The 16,501-nt window shown below is 46.7% G+C and overlaps 1 protein-coding gene across 1 annotated transcript in view; it reads right to left on the bottom strand.

The window, feature by feature from the left end:
• FNDC11 (fibronectin type III domain containing 11) overlaps positions 1-16,501 on the bottom strand; it is a 35,598-nt gene continuing 19,097 nt past the window's right edge. The window contains exon 3 of the mRNA XM_081323820.1: positions 1-1,552. Coding sequence (XP_081179946.1) covers positions 601-1,542 — 942 coding nt within the window. The 5' untranslated portion in view covers positions 1,543-1,552 and the 3' untranslated portion in view covers positions 1-600. The remainder of the gene's footprint in view (positions 1,553-16,501) is intronic.

Here is a 16,501-nt window from a genome sequence, read left to right as displayed (position 1 = left end):
TGGGGTGTGTGAGAATGTATGCGAGGACGCATGCAGAACCATGAACACCTGTCGCTCGTGCGAGTGGGGCCAGAAACGCCCAGGTCATTCGTGGTGACGATCGCGTGAGTGGCGCTGTGAATGCCTGCAGCGCTCAGACGAGTGGGGCCACGAAGACCCGCCACGCTTGTGCAAGCGGGGCTGCCGATGGTCACAGCAATGCTCGCGCGAGTGGGACTGCGAATGCCCACGACGCTGGCACCAGTGAGGCCGCGAACGCTCACAGTGATGCTCGCACAAGCGGGGCTGGGTATGCACACCCACGCAGGCAAGCACAAAGGCCAGCCACTCATGCGGCCCGGTGGCCAATAGGCCACCACCCGGCAGTGGACCGCAGCCTACAGCTTAAGGACCCCCGCCCGATACCACTTCAGACAAGTGGCTGTCCAGTCTCAGCGACGCAAATTTGGGGTTTGATTGTGGCAGCAAGCTCAGAACCGCCCGTCTTCCCACAAAGAAGGAACGAGCGCTTTGATGCCTTGTTTTTTTTAAAAAATAAGAGTTTTGTTTTTTAATCTGGCTTATTTTTACACCCCCTGGGGAATGGCTAAGGTGGGAAAATCAGGGTTGTGTGGTGGTCTCTCCGGCGCTTTCGGCAAGATACGGTTTAGTCTTAAGCAGTAGGGAATCGTGCCACTGTTCATAAACAAGCGTGTAGGTTTCCGCTCTTCGGATGGTGAACCTGTACAAGCAGTCGGGCAACAAGTTGTGGATTTCACAGGTGTGGGAGGTGACTGGCATAATTCCACACTGGACCCGCTCTTGAGGACTTCTGGGCTCCAACAGCCGAAACTGGAGTTCAAACTGGTCAAGCTGGGACTGCTGGCTGGTGACCAACCATTTGAGGCTGACCCAGTCTTCGTGAGCCGCGGATTCCCTCCGGTCAAACATCACCGGCATCTTGGTGCTGAGGACTAGTCTGATGTGTGGGATTTTGGTGATCCCAACGTCGGAGACCAGCCGGTGTTTGATGTATAACCTTCCAGGGACCAGCATGGCCAGGAAGCGATCCATCTGTTCCGAAAGTCTGGAGAGCTTCTGCCTGACCTTGTCCCACCTGGAAAGAAACGTCATCATGTCGCAGTTCTCCAGAAGTTGGACCAGCTCCTCCCGACCTCTCTCTAATTCTTCTAGCAGGTCAGACAGGAGCAGCAGCTGAATCTTGGTCTGGATGGTGCCCACTTTCTTCATCCTTTGGAACCGCCAAGGATCGATCAGTTGGAACATGGAGGTGGGAAGCATCAGGTGGTTCTTATCACCCAGGGCCAGGTGCTTGGGCAGGATTTCGAGGTAGTAGGAGCACTTCTTCAGAAGCTCGATCCGTTTGTGATGGCGTCGGAGGAGGTGCAGGCTCAGATCCGTGTGCAGGAATTCCAGCACCACGTTCTTCCTCTCCGAGTAGATGCGCCAAGCTTCATTCTCCGGCTCGTCGTCATGGTAGGCCATGGTTGGGAGGTCAGCTCCTAACTTGTTCAAGTAGACGTCAGTCATTCCAAGGTTCATCCTACCTGGGCTGGAAGAATAGAATAGAAGAAGAGTTGGTAGGGACCTTGGAGGTCTTCTAGTCCTTAGGTCCCCAACCTTTGGGGTGTTGTGATTCCTCACCAGTCATTGGATCCGGCATCTGAGTCTGAAGACTCAGAGGAGGAGGAGGAGGAGAGGCCTGGAGTGACATCAGAGTCAGAGGAAGGCTCTGAGGAGCTCCAAGACTTACAGTCAGATGAGGCCCCTCTACTCATGCTCAGGCTGAGACACGGCTGTGCTGGGACAAATCCAGGATGCACGAAAACGCCAGCAAGATAGGAGAGTAGGACAGAGGAATGCAACGGGGCGGCTCCAAAGGCAAAGGAGAAGGCATTAGGAAGCCACGCCTTGGCTGAATAATAAAAGGGAAGGTGTGGGAGGTGCTGGTTGCCAAAGGCAACCAGCTGTGTTGAGGACTGTGATCAACTGTGTTTGTTTGCCTTGGACATTGACTCAGGTCTGTGAATAATAAAAGGGGTTGGTTTTTCTTTGCGGTTCCTGCCTGTTACTTGGAAGAGGGGTTTCTCCTTGTGAGCATAACCAGGACTCACGTAGGCTGGGACAGAACACAGGGCACCAGGGACTGGTTACATGGAGAGAGATTTTTCCACGGAGCGGAGGGGGCATGGTTTTGTGCGCTGCCTGCAACACGCAGATGGGGCTTTGCTTGTTTGTGCAGACCGGTTGCTGGCATTCCACGGCCCGGTACCGGTCCACAGACTAGGAGTTGGGGACCCCTGTTCTAGTCCAACCCCCTGCTCAGGCAGGAAGCAATCCTAAAGGGGAAAATCAAATGGGGGCCATCTTTCATACATCTATCTACCTAGCGTGCAATGGTTGCAAGTCACGTGATCAAACGCTGGATGCTTAGCAACTGACTCATATTTGTGATGGTTGCAGCATCATGTGGGGGTCATGTGATCCCCTTTTGTGACCTACTCACAAGCGAAATCAAGGGGAAAAACAGATTCACTTAACAACTGTGAAGCGTTTCCCTTAACAAAAGTGGCACACAATTCACTTAACAAATGTTTCACTTGGCAACCAAATTTTTGGGCTCCAGTGCGGTCGTACGTCACGCCCTTTTATGACCTATATATATATATGCAGCTAGTCCTTGAGTTACAACAGTTCATTTAGCGGCTGTTCAAAGTTACAACGGCTCTGAAAAAAGGGACTTACGACCGTTTTTTCACAGTTGCGACCTTTGAAGCTTCCCCGGGGTCACGTGATCAAACTTCAAACACTTGGCTTGCATTTATGACGGTCGCAGTGTCCTAAGGTCACGTGATCCCCATGGACAAGCAAAGGCAATGGGGAAGCCATATTCACTTAACAATCGTGTGACTAACTTAAACAACTGCAGTGATTCACTTAGCAACTGTGGCAAGGAAGGTCGTAAAGTGGAGCAAAACTCATTTAACAAATGTCTCACTTAACAACAGAAATTTTGGGCTCACTTGCGGACACCATATATACTACCTGTATATAAGATAGGTGGCGAATACGATATAAGAGATAATATATATTAAATTAAGATCAAGCCACAATAAAATCATCATCATATGGAGCCCTAGAATTGCAATGGGATAGATGTTACAATTGGATCTCTAGGGAATTTTCTTTCATATCTAAGGAACTGTCTTTCACACAACACAGGCTTGACCGCAGGGTATTGTGTGATTCCAGAAAAGGTGCCCCAGGTTAAATATGTTATGCGCATGCAAGATCAAACAAGATCAGACAAGTTTTATGATTTAAACAGCTTTATGCAAACAAATTTCCTATCAGGTTTAATTCTAAAATTCTGCTCACTTAGGGCAAGCCGAAATATGAAACTATTAAAAATCGAGCTAAACAATAACAGTAGCCCAAATAAAAACACACAAAGAAATGTAGAATTTAATACCGTGTGCATTGGACTCTAATATTACAGCATCCAGTATGCTTTTTATTAAACTGTTTATTATTAAATTTCTCTGGGTTTCATGGAGTTCTGGATCGCATCTTTTATAATGCTTATCAAAGGTTGGAAACCAATTTCAGCAATCTCATTTCAGCAATCCTTAAAGTTGCTTCCTCCGCCTTTTGGCTCTGCAGCTGTTTTCTTTAACTTTCTGTTCATCTGGTTTTAAAACTTTGTTTTAACTACGCCTTTTTATATTTATTCATTTATATTTATTTATTTTAATCCCATTTATATCCCGCCCTTCTCTGAAGACTCAGGGCGGCTTACAATCTAAGAAGCACAAATCAATGTGCTTAGCAATATGACTTTGCTGCTTTATTTTTAATCAGCCCAGAGACACCCAACTGTGATTGGGGTATAGAAATTGAGAGCGAGAGGGGGCGGGGGAGGATAGATAGATAGATAGATAGATAGATAGATAGATAGATAGATAGATAGATAGATAGATAGATAGACAGACAGAGATGACAGACAGAGATGACAGAGATATTAGATGATAGAGAGAAGGGGTAGAGAGAGATGATAGAGAGTAGATAGATAGATAGATAGATAGATAGATAGATAGATAGATAGATAGATAGATAGATAGATAGATAGATAGATAGAGATCAGGGGTCTTCAAACATGGCCCTTTTATGACTTGTGGACTTCAGCTCCCAGAATTCTGGAAGTTGAAGCCCACAAGTCATAAAAGGGCCAAGTTTGAAGACCCCTGGTATAGATAGATAAATAGATTGATAGGTTGATAGATGTTAGATGTTAGATAGATATATAGAAGATAATAGGTAGATGATAGATGATAGATAGATAGATAGATAGATAGATAGATAGATAGATAGATAGATGACAATGGGTAGATGATAGATGATCAGACAGACAGACAGACAGACAGACAGACAGACAGACAGACAGACAAATGACAGAGAGAAAGAAAGAGAAAAAGGGAATCTATTCAAATCTGGAAGTCTGCCCTACAGTGAGATGAATCTGATGACTCTCCACATATGTAAGTGGCAGCTACAAACACCATTTCACACAATCCTTCTAACCCTTAAAAATGTCCATCTGCTGAGGCACCAAACTTGCATTCTGATTGGAGTGTATCTTGAGAACATTTATGGCTGTGAAATTCACCCTAGGTAATCTAACCAGATACAGACTGTGCCACACCTAATTCCTTGCAGAAAACACTTCACACACGATTGACGTCACACAAAACAAGCCATTGTATGCTGAATAAGCCACAACTGGCTGGTTCACAAGTTACTCTGCACCATAAATCATCGCTGGCAAGTCATGATAGTGAAGTGACGTGTGACACAGCGGGATGGGCAAAGGCATGGCACGGAAACCCAACACAGGGTGTGAAAACTCTTGAAGTCATTCTACAAACCAGGATAAAGACTTCAAAACAAGGTTACTGCAGGGATGAGAAAGCAACACACCTGGGTTAAGAAACAACCACAAAAGCTACAGTTTTAGGTTTACACAGCACAAAAACTTCCAATTTGGCTGGAACACCGAGCTTGAGGTTGAAGGGCAGCGAAACACAGCCTGCTCAACAAACCATGATATGAAAGCAGTGTTTCAATATCTCAAGGGTTGCCCCAAAGAAGAGGGAGTCAAGCTATCCTCCAAAGCGCCTGAAGCAACGGATGGAAACTCATCAAGGAGAGAAGCAACCTGGAACTAAGGAGAAATTTCCTGACAGTGGGGACAATTAACCAGTGGAACTACCTGCCTCCAGAAGTTGTGAATGCTCCAACGCTGGAACTTTTTAAGAAGAGATTGGACAACCATTTGTCTGGAAAGGTTTAAGGGTTTCCTTCCTAAGTAGGAGGTTGGACTAGAAGATCTCCAAGGTCCCTTTCAACTCGGTTATTCTGTTATTCCTAAGGCACATAGCTGGCGAAGTTATAAATGGGAGCTAATAAGCAACATGTTTTTGGTGCCTGGTGAGTGTAATGCACCTTAGCACGTAAAGAGATTATGCTTGTTTTTACGGTTTAGAGTAGGGTTTTCCAACCTTGGCAACTTGAAGCCATGTGGACTTCAACTCCCAGAATTCCTCAGCCAGTATGGTGCTGAAATTTGCAAGAAAGTCTATTTTTTTTTTTGATGATGATGATATGCCTATCTCTAGAGCACGGGTCTTCAGACCTGGCCCTTTTATGACGTGTGGACTTCAACTCCCAGCGTGCCTGGCTGAGGAATTCTGGGAGTTGAAGTCCCCTAGTCATAAAAGGGCCGAGTTTGAAGAGTCCTGCTCTAATGCTTAGACCAGTATTTTTCAACCTTGGCAACTTGAAGCCATGTGGACTTCAACTCCCAGAATTCCCCAGCCAGGCTGGCTGGGGAATTCTGGGAATTGAAGTCCACACTCTTCAAATTGCCCAAATTGAGGCATACCTGGTTTAGAGGTTGTGTAGAGGGTTAGTGTGCTGTGCCCAGGCAGACAGGCAGATGCTACCTAACAATTGGGGGGAGAGCAACCCCACCCAACGGGCGTTCCCACGAAATGCTAAACCCAGGTTACAACCAAGCCGGAGAACTGGGGTTCAGCGCCTGGAGCGAGGGAAGGAGGCACCATGGAGCCCCTGGCTCAAAGCAGCGGGACGGTAGATCAAGTGATGCGGTGCTGGAACAAACCCTGCCTCCCTGTCACGTGTGAACACGGCTCCTACCTGCCTTCGCGGGACAGATGGAGCCGGAAAGCCGGGGCGGGGGGGGGGAGTCCACAGATCCTAACGATCCCGCATTCCCCACCAGACCCCAGCCCAACCCGGGCTCCGCAACCCGCTTATCGTGGGAACGCGGTCCTCGGTCTTCTACATCTCCCCCTCCCCACATCCGAGGTGACTCCCGGAGGGGGCAGCGGAGGCTCCATCCGTGTCCCCCAGCCTCGCCTCTTCCCGGGGAGCGGCTGGCAGCGCCGGCCGGACCCCGCGCGGGGCTCACCTGTGGCTTAGCATGGTTGGTCCCGGGGCGGCCGCTCGCCCTCCGGCCCCCCTCTGCCAGCCGGGCCAGGGCCAGGGTCGGAGCGGGCCGGACCGGACCGGTCGCCCTGGCAACCTATTGTGCCGCGGGGGTGGGGTGGAGGGGGAGGCAGCAGGGTTCTGGAGCCCGCGGGCGCCGTCTCGGCGGTGGGAAACGGAGGGGGCGCAAGGGGGAGATCAGCGCTGCTTAAGGGGGAGCATTTGGGGGTGAAGGGGCGGGGGGGGGGAGCGGAGGGAGATTGAAGAGCCCCTTGAAGGGATTTGGGGAAGGGGGAATGGGAAGCAGCCCCCCTCCCCCCCTCCCCCGGTGGTCTTGGAGAACTAAGCAGGGCAGCCCTGGGGGAACCCTGGTCCAGGGAGGGCTACTCGGTCTTGGCAACTTTAAGGTGTGTGGACTTCAACTCCCAGAAGTCCCCAGCCAGAGAACGAGGAGGAGGAGGAGGAGGAGGAGGAGGAGGAGGAGGAGGAGTCTGGGATGTTGATCTGTCAAGTTCCTAGTCCTTTTTGGAGACAGATAATAATAGGTACATTAAAACTAAGATGCTGTTCAGTTGGCACTCAGTTGCTTTGATCCCATAGGGCAGCAAGACACCAAATGTCTCTTTTCTTTTCTTTCTTTCTTTCTTTCTTTCTTTCTTTCTTTCTTTCTTTCTTTCTTTCTTTCTTTCTTTCTTTCTTTCTTTCTTTCTTTCTTTCTTTCTTTCTCTTTCTTTCTTTCTTTCTTTCTTTCTTTCTTTCTTTCTTTCTTTCTTTCTTCCTTCTTTATCTTTTCCTTCCTTCCTTCCTTCTCCCCCTCCCATCTTTCTTTCTTTCTTTCTTTCTTTCTTTCTTTCTTTCTTTCTTTCTTTCTTTCTTTCTTTCTTTCTTTCTTTCTTTCTTTCTTTCTTTCTTTCTTTCTTCCTTCTTTATCTTTTCCTTCCTTCTTTCCTTCTCTCCCTCCTTTCTTTCTTTCTTCCTTCTTTATCTTTTCCTTCCTTCTTTCCTTCTCTCCCTCCCTCCTTCCTTCCTTCCTTCTTTATCTTTTCCTTCCTTCCTTCCTTCCTTCCTTCCTTCCTTCCTTCCTTCCTTCCTTCCTTCCTCCCTCCCTCCCTCCCTCCCTCCCTCCCTCCCTCCCTCTCTCTCTTTCTTTCTTTCTTTCTTTCTTTCTTTCTTTCTTTCTTTCTTTCTTTCTTTCTTTCTTTCTTTCTTTCTTTCTTTCTTTCTTTCTTTCTTTCTTTCTTTCTTTCTTTCTTTTTCTCCATATGCACCCAACCTCTTTCAGAGGCTTCAGCACTCTGTTCCAAGGGAAAGTTGTCAGAGCTGTGGAATTTGAATGCTTCTGGACAAACAGCAGTTTATGAAATAAACCAGTTTAATCAAGTGTGGTTTACTAAAAGCAAAAGAGGTCATATATTCTTGATCCCTATGCTAGACCCGAGAGATATTTCATCATTTGAATTCTATTCAACCACAGTCAAATGTTTGTATGTGAAAACATTTGTAAGAACAATCTTGTTGGATTCGAGTCTTTAAATAAATGTGCAGGCAGTCCTTGACTTATAACTGTTCGTTTAGTGACCGAAGTTACAGCACCACTGAACAAAGTGATTTATGATTAGTCCTCGCACTTACAACTGTCACAGAATCCTCAGGCACGCATAATTAAAATCCAGGTGCTTGGCATCCCTCAAGAATCCCCCGGGGTCAAACAATCACCATTTGCAACCTGCCCAAAAGACTCCCGACAAGCCAAGTCAATCGGGAAATCCCGATTTGCTTACTGACTATGTCATTCACTTAACAACGGCAGCGATTTGCTTAACGTCTGGCAAAAATGGTCCTAAAATCAGGCACAACTAATTTAACGACAGCTTTGCTGAGCAATGGAAATTCTGTCCAGGACTTCCTGTAATCACAAAGCGAGCAACTAAGGTGATCCAAGGCCTGGAGACTAAAACATACGAAGAATGGCTGTGGGATTTGCGTTTGGCCAGTCTAAAGAAAAGAAGAAATAGGGGAGACTTGATAGCAGTGTTCCAATATCTGAGGGGCTGCCACAAACAAGGGAGTCAAATTATTCTCCAAAGCACCAGAGGGCAGGATGAGAAACAATGGTTGGAAACTGATCAAAGAGAGAAGCAACCTGGAATTAAGGAGAAACTTCCTGACAGTGAGGACAATTAACCAGTGGAACTACTTGCCTCCAGAAATCGTGGGTGCTCCATCACTGGAGGTTTTTAAGAAGAGAGTAGACAATCACTTGTCTGAGATGGTGTAGGTTCTCCTGCTTAAGCAGGGGGCTGGACTAGGAGACCTCCAAGGTCCCTTCCAGATTCTATTCTATTCTATTCTATTCTATTCTATTCTATTCTATTCTATTCTATTCTATTCTATTCTATTCTATTCTATTCTATTCTATTCTATTCTATTCTATTCTATTCTATTCTATTCTATTCTATTCTATTCTATTATGTGCACGTATAGTTTTTTCCACTAGATGGCAGCAGAGTTCTTTTCCTGAATCAGTAAAAATGGCTTGTTTCTGGTGAGAAAAAAAAGCAACGATTGGGTTTAAGAGTACAGGTAGGTCCTCGACTTACAACCATTTCTGCTGCTAAATGAGACAGTTTTCAAGTGAGATTTGACCCACTTTTCTTGCCACAGTTGTGAAGTGAATCACTGCAGTTGTTAAGTTAGTAACGGTTGTTAAGTGAATCCGACTTCCCAATTAACAACAACAACAACGACAACGACAACGACAATAACAATAACAATAACAATAATGATGATGATGATGATGATGATGATGATGATGATGATGATGATGATGATGTTTGAAAGGACCTTGGAGGTCATCTAGTCCAACCCCCTGCTCAGGCAGGAAACCCTATACCATTTCAGACAAATGGCTGTCCAGTCTCTTCTTAAAGACTTCCAGTGTTGAAGCATTCACCGCTTCTGGAGGCAGGTTGTTCCACTGGTTAATTGTTCTAACTGTCAGGAAGTTTATCTTTAGTTCTAGGTTGCTTCTCTCCTTGTTTAGTTTCCATCCGTGGCTTCTTGTCCTGCCTTCGGGCACTTTGGAGAATAGCTTGACTCCCTCTCCTTTGGGGCAGCCCCTGAGAGATTGAAAGACTGCTATCATGTCTCCCCTCATCCTTCTCTTCATTAAACTAGACATCCCCAACTCTTCATATGTTTTAGCGTCCATCCACCTGATCATCTTTGTTGCTCTTCTCTGCCCCCTTTCCAGAGTCTCAACCTCTTTTTTACATAGTGGTGACCAAAACTGGATGCAGGATTCCAAGTGTGGCCTTACCAAGGCATTGTAAAGTGGTATTAACCCATCATGTGATCTTGATTCTATCCCTCTGTTAATGCAGCCTAGCACTGTGTTGGCTTTTTTGGCAGCTGCAGCTCACGGCTGGCTCATATTGAAGTGATTGTCTACTAGGACTCTGAGATCCCTCTCACAGTTGCTACTATTGAGCAAGGTACCCCCTATACTATACCTGTGCATTTGTTTTTTCTTGCCTAAATGTAGAACCTTACTTTTTTCACCACTGAATTTCATCTTGTTAGATAGCGCCCAGTGTTCAAGTCTGTCCAGATCCTCCTGTATCTTAAGCCTGTCTTCTGGAGTATTGGCTATTCCTGCCAGCTTGGTGTCGTCTGCAAATTTGATGAGTTCCCCATCTATCCCCTCATCCTAATCATTGATGAAGATGTTGAAGAGCACTGGACCCAGAACGGAGCCCTGGGGCACCCCACTACACACTTCCCTCCATGTAGATGTGGTTCCATTGAGGACCCCACGCCGAGTACAGCCGGTCAGCCAGCTACGAATCCATCTGGTGGTGATGCTGTCCAGCCCACATTTTCTTGTCTTATCAAGTAGTAGGTTGTGATCTACTTTATCAAATGCCTTACTGAAGTCCAAGTAAATTATTTCCACAGCATTCCTCTGGTCCACTAATTTTGTCACCTGGTCAAAGAATGCAATAAGATTTGTCTGGCATGATCTGTTTTTGACAAACCCATGTTGACTTTTAGTGATGACTTTGTTCGCATCAAGGTGTTCGCTGATTTGTTGTTTGATTATCTTTTCCAGAATCTTCCCAGGTATTGAGGTCAGGCTGAAAGGTCTGTAGTTTCCTGGATCTATTTCCCCCCCCCCCCGCCTTTTTTTTGAAGATGGGAACTTGCTTGTCAGAAGGTCGCCAAAAGGGGACACTGAAACAGTCATAAATCTGAATCACTTGACAAGCATCTGAATTTTGATCGTGCTGCCATGCTCCTAAGCGTGAAAAACAGTCATAAGTCACCTTTTTTCACTTCTGTCTTATCTTCGAACGACCACTATACGGGGCTTGGGTTAAATGAAATAAATAAATGGGCTGTCATAAATTGAGGACTACCTTTATAGAATAACATTTGGTTATGAAATGGTCCGACAAACCCCAGCAGTGACGAAACCCACCTCGTGCGATTCTACTTCCTGGTGATCTGTTTGTATTTATGTTGCTATGGATGTTCGGGCTCACCTCCTAGATCCCTCTGTTTTACAGCCTGATAGAAATCTAATCCACCTGTCAATCAAACCCGGGGGGAGAAAGCTTCCAAAAGATTGACAGTGTGACCTCGGAGCTTGCTCTAAGAGAAGAAATGCAACCCAAGGCAGTGCAGGCTGGGTGTGGAAGGCTGATTGAAACTAATTGAAGCCAATTAATTCACGGGCCTGATTAGCCTCTTGGTCCGACCTTCTTGAGAAGAACAGGCCAAACCTTTAACGCTGGTAATCGGATCTCAGTGAAGATTAAGGATCCACTTTGCTGTGCCGTTGTTTGATTAGCCTGCTTAGTTTAGGAGAACTGTGCTACGGAGATCCGTGGTCTGTTGTGACATGTTTCATGCGTCAGAGCCACGGGCTACGGAAATATACCAATAAATCATGAATCCGAAGACAAAACAATTGATTGGCTTCAGGGCAGCATGCGAAATACAGCAATTTTGTTAACACGGTTTTAATGTTTAACTTTGGGGATGCGCATCCAAATATTGTTAATTGTGGTATTGACGCACAACCATTCGTTTAGTGTCCAAAGTTCAAACAGCATTAAAAAAAAAGCGACTTCTGACCTTTTTTCCGCTTTTAGAGCCATTGCAGCATCCCTGGGGGGGGTCACATGATCAAAACTCAGACGCTTGGCAACTGACTCGTATTTATGACAGTTGCAGTGTGCAGGGGAGACACGCTTCCTTTTTTGTGACCTTCTGACAGGCCAACAACTTGTGTGACTAACTGCTAACTTCAACAACTAACCAACTTCAACCAACTTCAACTAACTTCAACCACTTCAGCTAACTTCAACAACTCTGTGCCTAACAACTCCTGCAGTGATTCACTTAACAATGGTGGCAAGAAAGGTTGTAAAATAGGGCCCAACTCGCTTAACTGTCTTGCTTAGCAACGGAAATTGGCGGCTGAGTTGCGAGCGTGAAGTCCAGAACTACCTGTAATTTATTTGCTCCAGCATAGTGTGCGAAATGCAGCAATTTTATTAACGCAGGTTTAAGATTTAGCTTTTGTGGCAAGTGCACAAACATTGTTAGACCAGAGCAGGATCGCAGAGTCCCAAAGTTGGAAGGGACCTTGGAGGTCTTCTAGTCGAGCCTCCGGCTCAATCAGGAAGCCCTATATGTCGATGGAGATTCTCAGTCGTACAGGTCAGGGTGGTTGTGATTCAGGGTCAGCCTGTGGGTTCGGCAGTTGGGTCGGACGACGACTCAGAGGAGGAGGGGGGTGTTGAAGATCTTGCTGATGATAGCCCTCAGGCAGGCCCCTCCCACTTGGTCACCATGGAGACCCAGCTGTGTGAGCCTGACAGTGTGGATGAAGATGACCCACAGCTGGCCCTGTTCAAGGACGCCCGACGCAGGAAGCAGTCAAGTAGGAGCAAGCAGAGGAAGGCTGTGGGGCTTCTCGGAAGGAGGCAAAGAGAGGCCACGCCCTGAACTCTTTATAAAGGGAATGTTTGGGGAGGGCTGGTTTGCTGAAAGCAACCGCTCCGATAGTGTTTCAAAGCTCCTGTATCTTGGTATGTGTTTTGTTTGTTTTTGTAATAAATTTGGCAGACGTATTCCAGCCTCTTGCCGTTTATAAAGGGGTTGCCTTTTCTGCAAGGTGTTCTGAACCAGCCAACTACCGGCCTTGTAATAAGGCAAACCCCTGTTCAAGCAGTAGAGACTGGAGAGCGTCTGAGGTTGCAAAGCGTCTGCCAAGTTTAATTCACAAGCAAAACAACAGAACAAGGAACACAGGAACTTGAATCCTCAAGCGGAAGGGTTGCTTTCAGCAACCAGCCCCTCCCCAAACACTCCTTTTATTTAGAGTTCAGGGCGTGGTCTCCCTGTGCCTCCTCCCGAGGAGTCCCACAGCCTTTCTTTGTTTGTTCCTGCTCGACTGCCTCCTGCGTCGGGCGTCCTTGAACAGGGCCAGCTGTGGGTCATCATCCTCCGCACTATCGGGCTCACGCAGCTGAGAAGAGGGCCCCGGCTGAGGGCTCTGCGAAGCCTCCAAGCCATCATCAGCCGGTTCGTCTTCCACACCCTCCTCCTCCCCCTCATCTGAGTCATCCGATACATCTGAACCGGCTGCCGGACCCACCGGCTGGCCCTGAGTCATAACACAAGGCCGGTAGCAGGCTGGTACAGAACAAGGGTTGTCCCAAAGGTGCTTTTTTCAAGAGGCAACTGGACTTTGTTTATCTTTGAAGAGGTTTCGCTTCTCATCCCGGAAGCTTCTTCAGGTTCTGACTGGAGGGTGGGGAATGGAAGGATTTATATCCCTTGCCGTCAACCACGATCTGGATGGCTGAGAATCTCCATAGACATTTAATCATACACTTTGGGATGAACCCCCTTCAAATGGTGCGGGAGCATGAACGGATTTCCAGAAAGCTTTGCAGACTACAGGAACCATTTGCGCTTCAGTTTGAGATGCCGACAACACGGACTCGTCCCCATCATCCTGCACCCGTCTTCAACCGGGAAGGGACCCAGGGCAGAAAAACAGGCTGCAGCCAAGAAGGCTCCCCACCCATTTGCACCACTCAGGTGACCCTGAGGACACAGGTAAACCTCCAAGTGGCCTCAACAACTCTCTAAAAAGAAGGCAAATGACCAGCTTTCTGCAAGGAGTATAAATCCTTCCCTTCCCCACCATTCAGTCAGAACCTGAAGAAGCTTCTGGGATGAGAAGCGAAACGTCTTCAAAGGAAAAACAAGAAAGTCCAGTTGCCTCCTGGAGAAGCATCTTTGAGCAAATCCTACACCATTTGAGACAAATGGTTCTCCAATCTTTTCTTAAAAACCTCCAGTGATGGAGCACCCACAACATCTGGAGGCAATTGTTTAGTTGTTCTCCCTGTCAGGAAGTTTCTCCTTAGTTCTAGGTTGCTTTTCTCCTTGATTCGTTTCCATCCGTTGCTTCTTGTCCTGCCTTTGGGCGCTTTGGAGAACAGCTTGACTCCCTCTTCTTTGGGGCAGCCCCTGAGATACTGGAAGGCTGCTATCATGTCCCCCACTGGTCCTTCTCTTCATTAAACCGGACATGCCCAATTCCTGCAACCGTTCTTTGTATGTTTAGCCTCCAGTCCCCTGATCATCTTTGTTGCTCATCTCTGCACTCTTTCCAAAGTCTCAACATTTTTTTTACATCCTGGTGACCAAAACTGGATGCCGTATTTCAACCGTGGCCTTACCAAGGCCTTGTAAAGTGGTATCAACACTTATTTCTTTCTTTTAATGGGGAGTGCTGGTTTTACACGCCCTCTTCCCTAGCACACTCCGATCACACTTTCCCCCATTGCACAACATTCTCCCCTTCTCCTACCTAATCCCTCGCGTTTCACCTTTTCATTCCCACCTGATACTCTCTGTTCTATTTCTCAACCATCCGCCCACGGCGTTTCATCTCTTTTTCATGAATGTTAGTCACTTAAAAGCTTTCGCTCGGTGCCCTTTCCGCCAAGCCCACTTCTCCAACGCTACACACTTAGGACAAATTGATCTCTGTCGGTTCCACCCCCTCTTCTCTCCGGAACATGCAAGCGGGGGGCGGGGGGGGGGGAAAGAAATATGCCTGGCCTCTCTTGCAGTTGTACCGATTGTAGACACTCTCCGTGGAAGTTCTTGAGATGGGAGATGCCTTTGTGGGTTCGTTTATGGTTGACACGAAAAAAGGGGGCGCTTAGTAAATGGTGTGGATGAAGGGCCCGGCAGACAATGGGTTCTGGGTTATGATTATGAGGCTGGTGTTTGACCTCGAGCACCTAGATCAGGGCGTGGAACCTTGACTCTTTTATGACTTGTGGACTTCAACTCCCAGAATGTCCACCAGTTATGAAGAGGCCATAGTTCCCCCACGCTGGCTCAGGAATTCTGGGAATTGAAGTCTCCAAGTCATGAAAGGGCCATAGTTCCCCCACGCTGGCTCAGGAATTCTGGGAATTGAAGTCCACGAGTCATGAGGGAGCCATAATTCCCCCACGCTGGCTCAGGAATTCTGGGAGTTGAAGTCCGCAAGTCATGCAGGGGCCATAGTTCCCCCACGCTGGCTCAGGAATTCTGGGAGTTGAAGTCCGCAAGTCATGAAGGGGTCATAGTTCCCCCATGCTGGCTCAGGAATTCTGGGAGTTGAAGTCCACTGGTCATGAAGGGGCCATAGTTCCCCCACGCTGGCTGAGGAATTCTGGGAGTTGAAGTCCACTGGTCATGAAGGGGCCATAGTTCCCCCACGCTGGCTCAGGAATTCTGGGAGTTGAAGTCCACGAGTCATGAAGGAGCCATAGTTCCCCCACGCTGGCTCAGGAATTCTGGGAGTTGAAGTCCACGAGTCATGAAGGAGCCATAGTTCCCCCACGCTGGCTCAGGAATTCTGGGAGCTAACCACGTCCATTCTGAACTCATCAAATGGCTGTAGTTGAGCTTTTGTCTCTGGCTGTCAATCATTCATGATATGGGAGGTGGCTGGTCCCTTATTTGCATTGGCAGCTCAATAAACGTCATCAAACGCTATGCTTAAAATTAGAAGTAACCCATACAAAGTTTCTTCTTTCTCTTTCTGTCTCCCTCTTCCCTTGTTCTCCTTCTCCTTCCTTCTTCCCCTTCAATTCTTTCTCCTTCTCCTTGTCACCATCTTCCTTTCTCCTTTTCCTTCTTCTTCTTCTTCTCCTTCTCATTGTCTCCCTCTTCCTCTTCTTTCTTCTCCTTCTCTTTCCCCTTCTGCTTCTTCTGTGCATAATCCATCTTCCTTCCCCCTTCTCCTCCTCCTCCTCCTCCTGTCTCCATCTTGTCTCCTTCTTCTTGTCCCCATTTTTCTTCCTCCTCCTCCTTTCTCTTCTTCCCCTTTTTCTTTCTTTCTTCTTCTCCTTCTCCTTCTCCCTGTCTTTCTTCTTCCATTTCTCCTCCTTTGCCTCCTTCATTTTGTCATTTCTCCATGTTTCTTCCTTCTTCTTCTTCTTCTTCTTCTTCTTCTTCTTCTCCTTCTCCTTTTCTTTCCTCTTGTTCTTCTTCTCCATGTCTCCATCTTCTCTCCTCCTCCTCCTCCTTCACTCTACTCTACTCTGCTCTGCTCTGCTCTGCTCTGCTCTACTCTGCTCTACTCTACTCTATTCCATTCTAATTCTATTCCATTATTTCTTATTCTATTCTGTTCTGTTCTGTTCTATTCTATTATTTCTTATTCTATTCTATTATTTCTTATTCTATTCTATATTCTATTCTGTTCTATTCTATTCTATTCTAATTTTATTATTTCTTATTCCATTCCATTCCATTCCATTCCATTCCATTCCATTCCATTCTATTCCTATTCTATTCTATTCTATTCTATTCTATTCTATTCTATTCTATTCTATTCTATTCTATTCTATTCTATTCTATTCTATTCTATTCTATTCTATTCTATTCTATTCTATTCTATTCTATTCTA

Source organism: Vipera berus (assembly GCF_964194415.1).
Source record: "Vipera berus genome assembly, chromosome: 3".
Classification (NCBI taxonomy): domain Eukaryota; kingdom Metazoa; phylum Chordata; class Lepidosauria; order Squamata; family Viperidae; genus Vipera; species Vipera berus.
This window is presented reverse-complemented; position numbering and strand designations above follow the sequence as displayed.